The sequence below is a fragment of the Tetrao urogallus genome (assembly GCF_951394365.1).
Source record: "Tetrao urogallus genome assembly, chromosome: 2".
In the NCBI taxonomy this organism is placed as follows: Eukaryota; Metazoa; Chordata; class Aves; order Galliformes; family Phasianidae; genus Tetrao; species Tetrao urogallus.
The window spans coordinates 94965560-94984402 of record NC_136814.1 but is presented as its reverse complement, the minus strand read 5'-3'; the positions used below and the strand labels follow the sequence as shown (position 1 = coordinate 94984402).

General features: G+C 37.0%; 1 protein-coding gene across 1 annotated transcript in view; it reads right to left on the bottom strand.

The window, feature by feature from the left end:
- The window catches only part of ASAP2 (ArfGAP with SH3 domain, ankyrin repeat and PH domain 2), a gene marked incomplete at both ends in the record, with an annotated part of 87763 nt that overhangs the window by 2754 nt on the left and 66166 nt on the right, over nt 1-18843 (bottom strand). The window contains 12 exons of the mRNA XM_079550381.1: nt 3004-3116; nt 3891-3958; nt 5593-5761; nt 6670-6819; nt 9342-9597; nt 13318-13428; nt 14166-14233; nt 14703-14818; nt 15043-15128; nt 15261-15450; nt 17014-17108; nt 17748-17881. Coding sequence (XP_079406507.1) covers nt 3004-3116; nt 3891-3958; nt 5593-5761; nt 6670-6819; nt 9342-9597; nt 13318-13428; nt 14166-14233; nt 14703-14818; nt 15043-15128; nt 15261-15450; nt 17014-17108; nt 17748-17881 — 1556 coding nt within the window. The remainder of the gene's footprint in view (nt 1-3003; nt 3117-3890; nt 3959-5592; nt 5762-6669; nt 6820-9341; nt 9598-13317; nt 13429-14165; nt 14234-14702; nt 14819-15042; nt 15129-15260; nt 15451-17013; nt 17109-17747; nt 17882-18843) is intronic.

Here is an 18843-nt window from a genome sequence, read left to right as displayed (position 1 = left end):
GGGCTCCCCAGTACAAAAAAGACAAGGATCTCTTGGAAAGAGTCCAGCGGAGGGCCACAAAGATGGTGAAGGGCCTGGAGCATCTCTCCTATGAGGAAAGGCTGAGTGAACTGGGTCTGTTCAGCCTTGAGAAAAGAAGACTGAGAGGGGACCTGATCCAGGTCTATAAATATCTGAGGTGTGGGGGCCATAGTGGTGAGGCCAATCTCTTTTCAGTGGTGAGTGGAGACAGGACAAGGGCAAACGGACATAAGCTGCAGCATAGGAAGTTTCGCACGAATGTGCGCAAGAACTTCTTTACAGTGAGGTGACGGAGCACTGGAACAGGCTGCCCAGGGAGGTGGTGGAGTCTCCTTCTCTGGAGATGTTCAAGACCTGCCTGGATGCCTACCTGTGCGACCTGCTGTAGGGAACCTGCTTTGGCAGGGGGGTTGGACTCGATGATCTCTGGAGGTCCCTTCCAATCCCTACGATTCTGTGATCCTATGCTACCTACGGCTGCTGCATTTGCTTTCAATTCCTGTTGCAGATCAACACTAATGCTATGCTCATAGTGATTTCCATGCAAGGAGTGGGGAGGTGCAGGATAAGGAGGCACAGCATAAGCTTTCTAGAATGAATCTAGCCACTCCTCCAGTTTCTCCAGCTGCAGTCACCAAAAGTCTTTCTACCTTAAGATGCCAGAGCAGATCTGCAAGTGCCATTTAAGTCAACAGAAAGATGTTAATGCAGTGCATGTTTGGGAACTTGTCCTAGTCTCTGCTTAGGTCAGCCACGGAACAGAAAGCTGGGATGAAAAGACTTCATCCACAAGCATCCATTTGCATTTTAGTATAAACCATGTCCTGCCCAGATGAGACATATCCTTAGGCTCTGTTTGTGTGCATACCCCATGGCCTTGCACTGCATCACAATGATTTTGCTCCATCTCAGCCAAGTTACAGTTTGAACCACAACCAACTTTGTCAAGAGGAAAAAGCTTCACATCAGTACAACAGTGACATAATTACTAACTTCAAAGGGTTGTAATTCCAAGTATTTCTTGTTCTTTGGATGTCAAAGGAATTAAAATAAATCTCCATTCCCATGAGGCTAACATCTTCCAGGGAAGTTTTCCATATGTCAACAATGTTTTCAAGAATCTCAAGTATACACTGAAAAAAACGCTGCATCAGGAACTTTCTAAATGAAAAACAGGCTATTGGGCAAACGCATTATATAGGAGACAAGCCACTGGCTGCACACATATGTGTAACCAGACCTTTTTCTTTACTCAAGGAATACTTCTGCAATTGTTTCCTAAATCTGGGCTGACTTCTGTAATTTCTGGCAGACATAGCAAAAAATATTGAAGTATAAGGCCAAATGGAGTGATTTAGTCAAGTGCTTTAGCTAGACTGATCTAGCTAAAGCTCCTTAGCTGAGGGGGCCCTTGACTAAATCTCAGCTAAGATGCTTTAGCTAGATTGATTTAGCTAAAGCACCTTAACTAGCATACAACCTGAGCCAGGTTTTCCTTACTTCTTTGTCTTATGACAGAAGAATATTTTCCAGCTGATTTTTTCAGTGACAAAAAATTGAGCCTACTGGTGCCCTGGAGGTATGTGGAGTCAGACATGTTCCTCATTACATGCAACTAATATTAAACAGTGAGTAGAGACAGACTGTTTCTAAAAATCAGCCAGGACAGCCCTTTCACACAAAAGTAAAGCAGTTTGTCCTATGAAAGAGAAAAGGAGTGAACAAGATACAGGACTACTACGACCTTAATTTATACAGAAAGCCAGGCATGGAGCTGTTTCAGAATTATCACGTGTGCTGAATGGATGCATCCAGTGCTCACATCTGAATCTCAAAACACACAAAAGAAATTGGGATCAGAGTTTAACAGCTTTACAGAAACAGCAATTCCCTTAGTGCATATAAGCAAAAGGGATAGCTACTCCATTTCTCACTAACCAGACCATTAAATTTTATTGTAGTCTAAACCATCTAAGTTATTTTGATGCAAGACAGACATTAACTTGGTTAAACAAGAGAGGGAGAGGCAAGAAAACAGAAGATTTTACAGTACCAACTAATGCAAGATGAACTCCAGATGTCTCTGTGGCTTTTTTCATATTATCAGATGACAAAAGCTAGTAAGAGTTCTAGGAGCACCAAACAAATGTGCAAGACCATGCACATGAACACACTGAAGTCTGTGCTGGAGAGTTAATATTTCAACAGACATGGTTAAGGAAAAATGAATGGAGAGACAGAAGAAAGAATATAACCCCTTAATAACACAGTTCTGGAGACAGAAACAGCACACCTCCCACCTCTCAGGCTATTATGAACCATGTTCCTACACAGAATTCAAAGTACAAAACAGCCCAGGCCTTGTCACAAAGAGCACCTCAAGAGCATGGGATCTCTATATTGTTATTTGTCTATACTCAGCATGACAGAGAGTTGTAAAGATAACTAATTCACCAAAGATCCAATTTTTCTTCTTTTGAGCCTGGATCTGACTAGTCTAGTCTGAAGTCATTTGACGTACTTAGGTAAATAATTATATCCACTTCCATTATAAAAGAAAGCAAAAAACCTCCCTTACCACTTCACTGAAGTTAGAGAATCAAGTTTTAAATGACATACAAATAACTTACTACTGTGCACTTGTCAAGCTCATCTACCCTCAATAACCCATACATTTTATACGTGGTGTGTGTCACGTTCAGATACAAGCAAAGAATCCAAGCTCTGTTGTTGGTTTAAACCTTGTTTTTTGTTGGTGTTCTTTTTAATTAAAAATCATTTACCATCACTAAGGAAATGCAAGAGAAGCAAGGTTTTCATGAATATCTACCAGAGGTCACACACACTGAACAGGGGATACGGGTTTTGTATTTTTCATGGTTCACACACTTTCTTTCTAGCAGGACAGATCATTAATCTCAGGAGTGTGTTCGATAGCGTGTGGAAAATTCAATGAAGTTCAAACCCGGACTGTCTACTTACTATTTGGGATTTCCTTGGCATTGGTGCCGGTGGCTGGATCTGTGCCAAAGTATTTGCTGTAGAACCAGTCTGTGTTACTGGAATTTCACATACAGAAGAAGATTCTCCTGCTGCTAAGGCAAGTAAAACAATTACATTTTAGGCATGCTTTAAAAAATATTATTAAAAAAGGAAAAACATTAATGCAAATTAAAATTAAATGAATCATTCTAAATTGGAGGACACAAAGAATTTTACATACTACGTGTATTTCATTTTAATGGTTCTTTCTAAAAAACAGTGTAATTTTTCTACAATATTCTTCACCAAAAAGGTTTATTTTTTTGCAAATACAGTTACTTCAGATTTTTTTTAGTGTTGCAAGACATTTAATATTGCAGATACGTTACAAGAGAAAAAAGCCCTACAAAATAGATGAGACCAGAACCAATTTTTTCACTTCTCCACACATTCATTACAAACTGCACGCTTTTAGAACTTTCCTTGCTTAATCAAGGCCATTTTCATCAAGATGCTGTACCTTCACAGGAAACTTCTAACAATAACAGCAGATAATGACTAGAAAATTCTCACTGTGTTGTTATCACAGTAACAACCAATAAACAGAAAACATACAGAGGAAAAGGATATTGGGTAGGAGAAATTCCACTAAAATCACCACAGAATCCATGCAAACTTTCAATATTTTATTGCAGTGCCCTAAAACAGTAGCTAAAATATTGCTCTATTCATGCAGAATAGCTTTAAGCATCGAGGCCTACACAATCAAGAAAATGAATGCTGGTACTGACTGTGTAAATGCACAGAATAAATGAAATAACTGGCCCCATTACACTGTAAATAATAATAATTAACTGCAGCAAAATAAATCTATGAACTATAATTACCAGTTTGTTGTAGAGCCCCAAGTCCTCTAGACTGCCCCTTGTTACTTAAGCCAGATGACTTCTCAGACCTATTCAAAGAAGTAAGAAATTCTTCCATTTAAGAAACAAACAAGGACACCAACCACAAGAATCCAAGATATTTTTCAAATTACAAAGTTCCTGTGATATCATCAGTATCTTTTGGTGACTGGTATTTTAATTTTAAAATATTAGCTTGCTTCCTTATTTTTGAGCAAGCCGACAATTAGCTGCACTTCAGCTACAAATGTAAGGTAGAAGAATAATTTCAGGTTCCATTTGTGCAGTTTGCATAGAGCTGATTTTCTTTTCTTAAGTTCTGAAGTCCATTCCATTGCTTTTTAATATTCTTCAGTGCAATTTATTATATCATTATATATTGTCTACATTATAGCAAACTTCAAGTTGCTTCTCCCTTTTACTCAGTATGTTATATACAATCAGAGGGCTAGAAACGAAGGTCAGAGGTCGTTTATCTCTCGTCACAAAGCATCACCCCTACATATTATCTCACACAGACATGCATATGTACACATGCTCCTATATCTTATAACTATCTACGTTTGTACAGGCTATATTCTGCCAAATTCTCAGTGGCAGAGAATCAAAAAAATTCCTAGAAAATTTGGTAACATATTCCACTGTGCTTTCATTTGGAAAGCTTTCCCTGGCATCTAAATTATTCTTGCTACAATTTAAACCACAATATTATTTTCAGAGCCTCCCTGAAACATAAAAAGGAATGACATCATCCAATTTGTTGCATATATTTGAAGGCTTGTATCTGTGCTACAATTTCTCTTTTTTTAAAAGATAAGACTCATTTCTTCTGAACTTTTATCATAAGAGCCATATGTTCTAGACTTCTCATTATCTTACTGATCTCCCCTGGTTTCAGCCACCGTACTTTGTGTATTTATTTTACTTCAATACCCAATACTGAATAGAGTACTCCAGATGAGGGGTCACTGATGTTGAAATAGTTGGAAGGATTCATTCCTAAGTCTTCTGAATAACTTTTATTTGTGCCTCGTTATGTCTTTGCAGATTCCTTCTCTAAAGGATTTCTGTTTAACCATACTTTGCCATTCTCCTTAGTCTGTTTTTGTAGCTGATTGTTCCTCAGTACCAAGTGTTGCTTAATAAATAACATCCTTCCTGTCCCTAGACTACTACAGCCATTTTTCAAGGCTACTTTGAATATAATCACAACCAGCAGGACAAGGGTCCCTTCTAACTTTGTTTCCTGCAAATCTGAATATTTTCTACTCCAGGTCTACTTCCACCATGAATGAAAATACTGAATGGAACTGAATGAAGGACAAACACGTGAACAACAAATGACATAATCAGACATAATATCCTCTTATCTCTTCCTTGTTATAAGAAAACTAGAAACTGATTATTCTTCATGGCTTCTTACTTCCAGCAAGGGTAATCATTCTGTAGATATTACTCAAGTCATCCAACATTAAATCACTAGTCTACCATGTTTTTACTGTGGGAATCCTTGTAATGTAACTTCCTTTAGTATCTGTCTTCTGTTCATTCGCATACTTTAGAACACATCGCTGGCAAAGGTGTGTGTGCCTTTTAGAAGACTTTCATGTTACGTGCCACATAATTGAAAAGTTAATAATAATTATGAAATATATGCATTAAATACTAAAATGGCATCAATTACCCAGGAATAGGCTTTCTTTGAGAAACTCTACTAGGAGGCTGTGGGGGCAGCGGTGGCGGGGTTGGCTTAGTTTGTGGAGGAGCTGGTTGCTGTTTAGATTGCTGGCTCAAAGCTTCCATAATGCTGGCTGTCTTTGCCACTGGAGGCGGTGGTGCAGGAGAAAGCACATCTATAGAAAGAAGTTAGACAGTGAAAAGGAATTAGACTTCGATTTACCATTTTGTCTCTTGGATTCTCATCCACAGGTTTTCCTGTTACAGCATTTATCTCTATCACAGATAAATACTACTTGTAATCAACAATTTAAATGTAAAGCAATCCTTCCATTGGAAGGAAGACCTCTCTGGAACGAGGCTTACCTTTAGTTTCGCCTAGTCAAGATCAGAGAGCTCACAAGTACTTCCATTCAACAAAGCATTTAAGTACAAACTGAAAATTCTTGTGTCTTAACAAAGTCATTCTGATCTAATATTTTCAAGAACATGACTATATTTAACTGAATACTGTTGGCTCAATCAAGACCCTCGGTTTGATTTTTACGGAAAAATAGCTGAGTGAATATCTGAGAAATTCTGTTCAGAGGAACTTCTTTTAAAATCCTGTTATGACAACATTTAGTCAAAGAAACTTCACATTAGGTTTAGTAATTAGTTCAAATTTCTACTGAATTCTTGGAACACCACAACAGCAGTTGGTGATGCATGAAGACGTCTAAAGAACATTACGTTCTGCAAGAATTGAGCACAATGGTGGAGAGGTGGAAGCCTGGAGCCCTGGGCTTACATGAAACACTTATCTTTACAAGTCACCAACGAGAAATGCATCATTAAACCTATACATACAGGTGGAAAGCTCTTTAACTCTAATAGTAAAGTACTATTTCCTGTTGACCCTGCAATACACCATACAGTCCTCACTGGAACGTCGGAGAAGACGGCTCATACGAAGTCACTGGATGGGAACGACAGGCCAAAGCTACAGTCACCAAAAGAGGAAGCATGAGTTGTGAAAATGGAAAAATAAGCCAACTATGATTAGATACAGCAGAAGGGAAAACAGGGGAAAGTGGAAACATACTTGTAGATGTTACACGCAATGGCGGCACAGGGGGATGAATAGCTGGTGGATCAGATGAAGATCTTTGCCTGCTTATACTTTCCACTCCTAAAGAATTTGTCTTCCACATTGTATTAGATGAAGAAATTGTCTGAATACCACTGCCAAGAACTGAAGGCTGAACTAAAAAGAGAGGAAAATACTGCATTATTATTTTTGCTCACCCTAAGCACAAAGCGTTAATATTGACACCTGTGCTTTTAAAATTGTGCAGCTATACACTATATTCACCAAATTAGAACTACTGCCATCCTGCAATACCAGGAATACTAGAGCAGAAATCAGAATCTGCTCTAAAAAAAATACATGCAAGTTTTTGGCGGAAGTCTTACTAACCCTTTACCCTAAAATTTGTCTCTAGTATTATTCTGAAGTAGATCAACACTTCAAAAGCAGAATGTTTTTAACAAGAAGAGAGAAGACATTTCTTGCTACCTTCTTTAACCTGTAGCTGATAGCTGTAATCATCTCAAGTATACCAAACAAAAAGGATCTCGCTCTTAATACTAGCAGACCTTGCTGACTCAAAGTGAAACATCAGTTTTGATTTAGAATTGACATAAAACTGAATTTGACCCAAACAAGGAGCTATAATAGCTACGCATGAAACTAGAATTGGTTACACAGTACTGCTTTTTCAGAGTCTCCTAAACGATTCCATTCTAAAGAGCTGCCTGCCCATTCGTAAAAAGCACACTACAGGCTTTCATCACAAGGCCAGTATTTTGCACTTCTCATGCCATTTTTCCCTACTGAGAGTACGAGCATCATACTAAGAAAAAACAAAACAGATTAAGGTATGAATAAATATCAGGTTGCAAGGAAAAGCATAAAAGGCTCAGAAGACTTGAAGAACAGCTTAAAGCTAAGAGGATAAAGGAGTAATAATAATAATACATCATAAGCATAACAACAATATCAACTACTGACATGAAGCTAAGACTGGCGATACTATCATTGCTTATAACCAAGCACATAAAATAATAGGCTAATGCACTGCTAGAGTAAAGAACATGAGTTAATAGACTCTCTGAACCAGGCAGCATGCTTTCTTGGCACAAGTCACACTATACTGGTGCCAACAAGTCTGAGGTCAGGAATGAAATTAAAACGACCTTATTTCAAGTGTCATTTAATCAAGGGCAAACACTGGGTAAAACCATATGGTTTGCCATGGGTAAAATAATGTCAAAAGGTAAAAGAGTCTTTTTAACTATCCAATTATGTAACTTATTTAGGGATAATATCTAACAGTTAAATGGACAGTGCAAGCTCTCTCACAGCCAAAAGACAAGACACTGGGGAGATTTTCCTGTTTGGTGGGGGAAGCATTCCTCTTCATTAAGTAAAAAACATATCCTGATATTAAGCTTATACTTCATGCAAAAATGTCAGGTAGAAGGAATCCCGCCCTGGCCAAGAAACATAGCTGTAGGCAAAGCTAAACTTCTGCCAGCCTCACACTACTCTTTCAAAGTAGCACAGAACCATGCTGTTCTATTGTTCTCAGTCTTTTTTCCTCACAAAACAATACATTTTAATCCTCCTTGTATTCTGCAGCCACTTCTGTGGAACAAACAACTGAGTTTCCATACTACACAAATGTTCAATTTGCAATCTCAGCCATGATCACTGCCACGTGGAGCCCCGTACTGTAATTTCTGTGCAGTGCTTTCCAAGGCAGACATCACTCTCACAAGCCTAGAACATTCTGCATCTCTAATGTCCTCTTACAGAATTGGAATCTATTAGAAAATGAAGTGTTTACACAGTCGCTTTCTGGACTTTAACTTTACATAAGTTTAGACCCATGAGAGATTGTGGATTAATAAACAGCACTGATACTAATAAGCTGTTAATTGCACTGAAACAATGAAACACAACCGAATGTGTATTGAATAAAGACAACCTATACAAATCTCTCTACAATTCTCCAATATCCACACAGATTATATATGAACATAAGAATGAGACTTAGGAGTCAGCTTTAATGGTAGACTTTGCATCCTTCCTGAACAGAGATGAAGCCAGTACATTTTATGTATATTGTTCTACTGATCACCCACGTTCCGGCAACTGTTCTACTTCCAATTTTCCATACCAGTTTTCCATACTGTGAATCTATACTTTGTTCCATTTTATTTTATCAACCTTGAAGCATTTACTTATTAAGAGAAGACTCTGTAATGCTAAAAATCTCTCATGTTTGGCCTACATTCTCCTTTTCCTACGTATTCAAACAATTTCCGATAGCAGTCAAATATTAAGAAAATTGCACCTATAAATTTCCACTTTGACAATGACATCTACAAGTAAGAGAAGAGAAGATGGAATTTAAGTAAGAAGTACTTGCCAAATTAAATTTACTGTAGCCCTCCTTTTAATAAAAGGTTTGATTTTATTGAAGTTACTTGGCATCGTTTTCTCACACACTGCTGTGTACTTTCTTGCACTTATATTGCAAATCAAGATCAGAATTGGTTGTGCAGATTCACTTCAAATATGCAAGATGAAGGTAACAACAAACTGTTCCAATACTTACCTGTTCAAAATAACTGTAAAAGAAAACTTGAAAATGAAAGAAAAAAATGATCACGGTCCCAACCATCTAACATATTTTCCAGTGTTAGTACCTTTGCCAATATTTCTTGGAGGTAGAGGAGGTGCACTACTTGTAACAGGTACTGAAGGTTGAATGGGAGGCGGACTGCCACTGAGTATTGCTCCGTACGTTTCATTCTGCAGTATACTTGGCATAAATCCCCTCTGCTTATCCTTAGCAATGTTCGCTGCATCTCTTGCCAACGATGCTACATTAGGCTGAAGTTGGTTAGATCCAAGCTGATAGAAGCTGACGGGCCTGTCCTCTCTCCGATTAGGACTGGGTTGCTTTAATACAACAACAGAAGTGCTCAGTGATACTGTGTTATTTGTACTCACTTTACTTATTAATAGAAAGTTACTGATTCCAAGATAGTCAAATCGCTTCTAAAATGCATTTTCATTGCTTCTAATACATGATCTGGAATGTATACTCCTCACCTTTCAGGAAACGTGCATGTTAATAAAAAAAATCATGTGAATTGCATTTCAAAAAGTTGTTCTTTCATTTTCTCTTGTAGCATGCTCCTATACAATAATACTGTATTCTGTATATACACACTGAACCACAGAATGTCAGGGATTGGAAGGGACCTTGAAAGGCCTATACAAACTATACTGCTGTAGATAGTAATGAGTACAGAAATTCAGAATAGATCAAGTGTTCCTGCATAAAAATATCATGTAATATTTTTCAAAAAACATTCAAGCAACCGAAGAATCTAAGCCTCATACAAAGTTCAGGAGCGTTAGATCCCAAACCAATGAGGTTCATCTCAAAAACAGGACAGAACTGCATCTGAGTATTCTACCTATAGCTCAAGCTACAACATATCAGTAGCCCAGACTTCTCATGAACTCTTTTTAGCTCACTAATAACAGCACCAGTAGGAAAATTAATTGGCAGAGGGGACAGAACACCACTCAACCTATGCACATTATCAAATGAGCTCCAATTAGCTGTCCTTGTGATCTGCAGGGAGTCATCTGTTTGCCACACATGCAATGTCAGTTTTCCTGTTTCAACAGCAAGCACGATAATTATTGTTATCAAACCATTAAAATAGCTCAAGTAAAAAATTCATATGGCTATTGCAGGAGTGGTTGCAACATTCCACAGTTCAGAGAGTGTAATTAAATAAGACTTTAGAAACAGTGTTAGATAAACACTTAGCTGCACTGTCTGTATGAAATTAAAATAACTATTCAGAGTAAAAGCATTTGAGCAGAATAGACTTTCATCGACAGTCTTGTGAATAGGCAATCCAGTTTCCTCTGAACACATTCAGAGGAATAGAACAGAGGAATTCTGGATAGATCATGTAAGATCAGGTAGGCCTTTAGACGTGTTGCAGCACAATGTGATAGCTCAAAACAATGTGAATGCCATCCATCTGCACTAATCCCTGCCTTTCCTTCGGCTTAGCAGCGCCACTCTTTGCTAGATGACTCCTCTCCTTACCTGATATCTCCACTGTCCTGGTTCTGACATTCATTTCAGCCCACACTTGCTTCTGCTTTCTAAACCATTAGATTTATTTTTTGCTTTGCTGACTTATCTTTCACTGAAACAGCTTGATACTAACTGAAAAAGCTTGATACAGGCTCAACTCTGAGCTAGATTGGAGGCAAACAGTGAGGCTGAATCAGACAGTTGGGTGTGGAATAGTAGCAGAAATCAGCTGGACTGTCTTTGCTTTCTTTCAGATTAGGTTCAGATTAGACTAAAAGAGCTGCCATTTCAGACATTATCCTTTCTGACAAAGATGATAAAATTTATTTGAAAGAAAGACAGACAAGTTTAACTAATACACTGACACCCACAAACTGAATTCAGATCACACGCATGTGATGCAAAGCAACAGCAATATGCATCAGTGCATTCAGTATAGTCACAGACACTAGCCTGTGATTAATAGCCATTAATCTCCTTTCAAAATTCCCTGTGGAATAAGTCTACTGATAGCGGGCAGTGAAGAATCAATTTCATTACAGCAGCCTCACTGCTGAGTAGTAGCAGATAACTCTTAGATGAGGTGGAAGTCAGTGGCTGGCCAGAGAAAAAGAACAGGCACAGAAGGCAACTGGCAACAATAAAGTGAAGAAAAAAATGGATCGAAATTTATAAAAGAAATTTAGAGGGCTCAGTGTCCCAGAGAAGACATCTGGTTGTAAACTACCTCGGTTTTACTGCAGGAAAAAGTTTTGAGCTGCTTTATCAAAAAGGTCACTATTACTTCTGTTACCATCGGAATGGCGACACAGTACACAGAAATACACAAATGTTTGGATATACTAGAAAGACTGGATTTAACAGCCCACAAATTACAGATTCTTGCATATATACCAAAATCCTCAAGAAAAATCTTAAGAAAATTCCCAAAAGGTAACAATTGTTCGTTGAAAGGGAGGACTTGTGGTGGCTTTTTTACTCTTCTTTGCTACTCTGACTTCTTTGTTAAGTCAACTGTCAGAGGTAATAGCTCTCCTGCTCTAAGGGGACAAGACATGGGAGAAGAACTCTGCTGACAGGACCCTCCCAAAGGGACGTTTTGCAACAGAGGAAACCTGCTGATGTCAAAATTCATTTCCAAAATATTCAAGTGTTCCAAAAATCTGATGGCCTATTTTTAAACACAGTCTGTGAAAGGAAAAGAAAGAATGAATCTATGACTGTGAGGTTTTAATATTTCTGAAAAGAAATTAAAAAACCCAACATACAAGATCTGGTTTTATGTTATTAATCATTGAAGTACTGGCAATTTACACCCTGTCTGATACGGGGAACTGTGCAGGAGATATACTAGAATATCAAAATTTGTAGAATGAAAAGCTGAATTTAATTGCCCATCGGATAAAGGATTCTTTTCTTAGCTACTTCCAACAGAAAAATAGTTGTGCTAACATCTAGAGAGCAGCAAATATTGCTCATCTCTATTGTACTTACTCCTGGGTATTTTTTGCACCTTCAAACAAAGCAAGAAAGGTGCAAGCAATAAGAACTCTGCACACACACACACAAAAATCTGTTCAATACTTCTACATAATACTTCTACATAGAGTACATTCCAGAAGGCTGTATTTTGGAGCCTATGCACCATTTCAAATTACTTGGCAAGCCATTTTTCAAAGTTGTTCTGATATCAAAGCTTAGTAGTTTGTTCCCTGTCTGTATGTTTAGGTGCTTAAATAGTTTTTAAGTTGATCCCAAAACTGGGAAATGTGTTTTTTTTGTTGTTGTTATTTTTAAATGGAATCAAGTTCCTATGGCGTCGGAATACTTTGTAATATGAATACTTGTAATGTGACCATCCTTGGAGATTTTCAAAAGCCATCTGGTTATAATTCTGGGCAGTAGCCTCTAGCTGACCCCACTCAGGCAGCGGGGTTGGACCAGAGCATCTTTAGAGTCCCCTCCCAGCCTCAGCCATTCTGTGCAGTTCTGTGACCCAGCAGCACCACCCCAATACTGAAACTTGAAGTATGAAAATGGAGCAAAAAGGTATTTGCACAGGAAGATACAGAATTAAGACAGTCTCGCTATTACTGAAAATGCTTAATTTAATGCACAAGTTTAGTGCCACTGAAAACAAAACTATAGCCATCAGTGGAGCTGCTTTACAAAAACAAGGAGGTACTGTAAGGTATATCTCTTTGTAATGGCCCTTTCCTTGCATGTTACTTCTGCTTCAAGATCAGAAGACCTACATATTTCTAACATATTGAAAAAATAACAACTGTACTGAATGTATATTCACTCCATTAAGAAGAAAACATGACCAATGACCCGACTGCAATTAGCCAGATGTCTTTTTTTTTTAAAAAACATTTTACATTAAACAGAAGATAAATAGTAATTTAAGAAACTAACATTTAAGCTACTGCATTTTACCACAAAATGTCATTTGCAGTATCTTCATTCCCATAGTATGAAGTCTTATTGAGAGCATTACAAACAGCTTACTTACACTGATACATGAACAGAAAATTAATAGTGATGCAAACCTGTAACTTTTCATCCACATCATCATCACTTTCATCAAGGTCTTCATGGAGTAATCGCCATTCATATTCTACATGAACATGAGAATTAAATCTTCCAGACAGTGCTTGAGTTAGCTGAGGAATAAAACATGACTGTTGACACCTATGGTACGTGCAGAACTTACTTTTAAAACAGAACTTACTTTTAAAACACCATAACTGAAAACAAGCAAGAATCACACACTGAAGGAGCTCTGGTTTCCAAGTACAAATCTCACCTTTGTTTTAGAAACGAACTTCAGTAATTTGGAAAGTCATTACAACGGGGTAAGTTCAAGCAGTGATGCTCTGACCAACCACAGCACAAAGGAATCAAAAACAACCAGTCTTTGCATTACAGGCCCACTCTCCAATTTTTGACAAGAAACACCACAACCAATTTGCTTCAACTTAGAAACTGCAAGTAAAAGAAATCAGCTGCAGTGGCAGATGTTTTGAAACAGATTCACTTATCAAGGCACCCTGACCCCATCAGTCAATTTTCCAGGCTTAGTAGACATAGTGATGGTAGCAAACTTCATTTCTATGGCCTTAACCCTTAAAAAGTATTTTACTGGTTCAATTTCAATAGGTTGTCTGACAAAATTTTTGTGGATGGGACTCCAATATCTCAATCACAACCATCCTTTGGCCCCAATAAGTAAAATATTTCCAAAGATTCTAAGAAAAAAAAATTCTTGAAAGCATATACATTTACTGTTTTTCCTAAGCAGAAAACTACTCTGGAAAATTTTTGTTGAATATTCAATTGTAAGCACTTATCCAGACATAATGCTGCTTATAAATCAACAAACATAAGATGTCACACTTACCAATTCTTCACAGTGAGCATGCTTTAAGCGCTTAGCTATATCAAGTGGTGTCTCTCCTGATTCATTAGCTGCATTATATCAAGAAAAGAAAGATAGGACAATAGGAGTCATTATTACTGTCCATTGCTAAAGACAAAGATATACCTGCAAGCACATAATGAAGCAATATACCAACACAACCTAGAATTCATTTCTTTCCTTTGTATGTAGGTCCAACTAAGACCAGCCCAGTGAATATGAGAAGCAGTAGCAAGTCAATGTGTCACACACATGGAATGATGGCCATGAAAGGGCAGTGTGTAATTAGGCCAGATGTCAGTCGAAAATCTCAACGCTTACCAAGATTTGTTTAAAAACAAGTACAATGCACAGGTCAATTTAAACTTGAAATAAGCAATGAATATTGATTTTTTCAAACAATTACTATTCACAGAGCTGTTAAAACAGGTGAGGAGAAAAAGCATGTATTCCACCCTTGTGTTTTTCTTATCTGCAGCAGTGACAAATATGAAATTGAAGTACACATTACCCTTTTACCTATTTCAATGGAAGCTTTCCCTCTCAGCAGCAATTTGAGGCACTCAACGTTGTCGGTCAGACAGCAGTAGTGGAGGGCTGTACTACCTTTACACGTCTGCTTGTCTAGATTGCCACTGTTGGAGTATGAGGAAGAAGGGGAATGCTGATTAAAATCACTTTCTTACACTGTATCAATAAACCTTTATCATTACAAGATTTTTAAATAATAAAATTACGTTTTGCATAATAAAATTACATTACATTTTTAAATAATAAAATTAGATAATAAAAATAATTTAAAGTATTACTTGGCAGAAAAGCAGAGTCAATAACATTTTAGTATTTTCAACAAACTCACCTGTTCTGCACTAAAAAGTCAACTATGTGGAGGGACGTTCTATCAACTGATCTAACAGCGAGGTGGAGTGCAGTTTCATCTTGCTCCTAGGAATAACATAAGCGTACAGAGCAGCACTTAAAATCTTATCTCCATTAGAAAACAAAGTCCTTTTTAATTATAAGAGCATACTGCACTTTTTAATAACCTTTTTTTCTAAGAAAAATTGCTACACTTACATGTCCGTTGGCCAGTGGGATTTTTTCTGTGAGATCTACACCGTCAGCATAGACTTGAACTAATCCAAGAATGTCTCTTGACTTGACAGCTTCACAAAGAGCATGCAATTTAGCTGCATTGTCAGCATGCTTTTTTCTTGCATATTTTCTCTCAATATACTTGGCAGTAATATAATCTTTTCTTGCATTCCTGAAATTGAATATAGTTTACTGTTGCATTTTTTTAGCTAGAACTTCCATAGATCCATGCAAGTCATTTGAAATAACAGCTGAGAAAGCCTGTATTTCTCATTATTCTTCTTCTTAAAATATTCATCTAAGATATGGCATCTCATATTTTCAAGACGAAATGGAACCACAGAAGATTAATTAGTCAATATCAAAACAGAACATAAGTTTTTTTCCTTCTGAATCAAAGCTTCATAAATCTGTTTTTGCTAGCAACAGTCTTTCAGGTTGATGTTTTCCTGACTTGTACTCCTCCGTGTGCTGGAAAGGAATGGAAGGCATGGGACACAAAAGTCTACGTCTGGTCAGACTATCCAAGCCTTCAATCTACGTTCACTGCAGTGACTGTGGTCTGCAAAGCAACTGTTTGCCACAGCCAGAACAGAGAGAAGGTAGCAGAGTTTTTAGTTTCACCTCCAAACAGAGATGAAAACTACCATTTAGGATAAATCAGTATATGAACTACCTCTTATGCTGCTAATACATAACTAACAAATGACAATTCTTCTTCCCATCACAGTAAGACAAGACCTGGCACGACTCTTGTAAGCATAACTCCTTATCAGCTCTTGGGATGTACATAATATTGCTCAGAAGGCGTTAGACAGAGACAAAATGTATCATCTTCAACATTACAATAATGGGCAAAAGGAAAAATACAAAATAAAAAAATCGATGAACAACAGATTGAACTAATGGATAGCTTTTGCCCCTGAAGAAGAGAATGGTGTTCCTTTTTTATTTTAAAAAGTGCCTCTTTTCAGGTTCATTTTTTGAAGTATTCTATGCTACTGATTTAGCATTCAGTGAGAGCAATTTTAATTATCAATATTTATTTTTTTTTAAATTATGGATAGAAGTAGTCAAAATTATTTTAACTGAAGCATTTTATACTGGCTATGTCAGAATGGTGGAAGTCTAGATAACATACAAATAGTGTTATCCAAAGCCGCTCTTCTGGGTTTGTTTCTACGTTGTTTACCAGCTCTCCTATACAGCCAAGTTGGCAGCTGTCCTTGCTGTGTCTCTGCCACCACAGTTCAGTTTTTTTGAGGAATTCAGTTAAATGTTCTCTTTTTATTCCATACAGTTACGGACTGGAGTCCTGGGCAGAGTCTCTACAAAACAGGTATTTAGTACCTGTCAGATAAAATGCTCACTTCATTCTCATTCCTATTTTGTATTTAAAAAGCACAAAATAAATAGTTTCGGTTTAAATTCAGATCCTTGTGCCCTTGTGTGTCTTTAAAATTCCTTAATGGGTAATCTCTTATTTCTTCTTGTTTCACAACTCATGACTTGGAGAGCTGGTAACAGAATTCTATTACGGAAATTACAAGCAGATAAAATTCAATAAAACAGCTATGTAAAGCATCAAGAAAAAAATAAAAGCTTACTCCATGATCATAAGTTTAAGATATCACACATCTTTCATGGTGTGCTGGCACAAACCATAATGGGACAAGTCATTAGCAATGCCAAATAACATGCCTGCCTTTTTTCCAGTAAGTAGCTCTTTACTTACATATCACTGCTTGGATTAGGTTTGACCATCTCATCAACTGGCAGACAGCATTCCATAATTTCATTAAAACCAGCATTCCCAATATTCTTTGCAAGCTGGTAAAAAAACAAAACCAAAAGCAAACATCCACAATTCACTTAAGATATGTTCAGTCACTGGACATGCACATACTAGAGGGAGGACAAGAGAGAATGGGAGCCAGGACTTCTAGTTTCTTATTTCTATTTCTGCTACTATATCAGTGATCAAGAACCAATCGTGGTAACTTATTGGACAACAGTTTTCAACTGGGATTTAACAGACAAACAAACTGAAAGAGCAGCTGATAGTGGTTACCACTCTGTATATCAAAGCCAAACACACAAATTTTTTCCTTTGATGACTAATTATTCAGCATCTTTAGAATTTTAACATGCTAAGTATTTGCAGACTCCTTCAATTTTTAATCTCAGAGGCATATTTATATTTGTATGTCAAACAGCCGTTTGAAGAGCAACCAAGAGTAGGAAGACTCGGAAAACAAAAATATTAAGCCATTATTAATTAGAATTCTAAGATCAGGCAAAGTTTACAGAAAGACAACATATTCCATGAGGTTCCTTAAATCTTGATATCTAAGTCTTCTTAAATTACGCTACCAGTGATGATTTTCAAGATTGGAACAATATATCAAAACACACTTGTTTTGGAAGTATTTTCAGTATTACCTAAGTCAATAAAAGCAATTTAATTACCAAAAGTTCAGATGTTCCAAGCACATCTAATGTAAGTGATTGCATTCTGGAATAGTGAACACCAAGTTCTCTATGGATTCCTGAGCATTCAATGCAAGTTAGAATTCCCAAATTTGTTGAAAGCCAGGTAGGATCTGAAACAAAAAGTACTCACAGGATTAAAATTATTTATGGGAATGACTTCATTCTAGAAAATGTAATACACAGTAATGATCTCCTGGAAAAAATAAGATTATCATACATAAATTATCAGATTCCAGTATTTATGCTTTTTAATCTTCTCTATTGAGAATCATAAGCCAGGATTTTCTATGGGGGAAGCAGTGGAAACACATTTTTTATGATTTTGTGTTTGTAAAGAAAGCTGCTGAGATAGTCTAGCTTGTCATTTTCCACACTGCTTTCAGTAATTACAATTCTTGAAACACCATTCTTTTATAACACACCAATAAAATGTCATTACATTCTTAAAGAGGTTGCTTTAGGTGCAATGGAAACTAAACTAACAAGAGTTAGTTTAGCCTAAGAGTTTTTCTCTTTATTTCCAGTATGTTTTAGTTTATGTGAAGCAGCAGTGATTAAGAAGCATACATACAGTACCACACTACAATGCATTGTCACTCAACTATCATTCATTACCCTTCCTTGCCCTTTTTCCTGCTATTTTGCATTCTTGCTAAATCCTATTATTTTCCAGTTAAGGAAATAATTTCAGGAGAATTAGGCTGCTTGAAATCATTTATTTTAAAATAATCTTACTGCTTACAATTATTTGATAACATGTGATAGCAGATATTTAGAATCATCTTTAAAGACAGCAGGATTGACACTTCTCACAATTCTACACATATCTATTGCTGGAAGTTACTCATCTACAAAAATGCAGACTGGTTCAGAACTGATGTTTTCAGATAAAGCGTCAGATCAAAAAGCCTAAGTCCTGCAGTGCCTCTCTAACAAAACAGCACAGCAAACAGCAGGAATTTAAAAAGCATGAAAGCAGAAAATCACAGATCAACAAAACTCAATGCAGCAAACTACAGTCAGCAAGTGCATTCTCTTCCAAATAAATAATAGTCTTAGACCAATCTCCTGG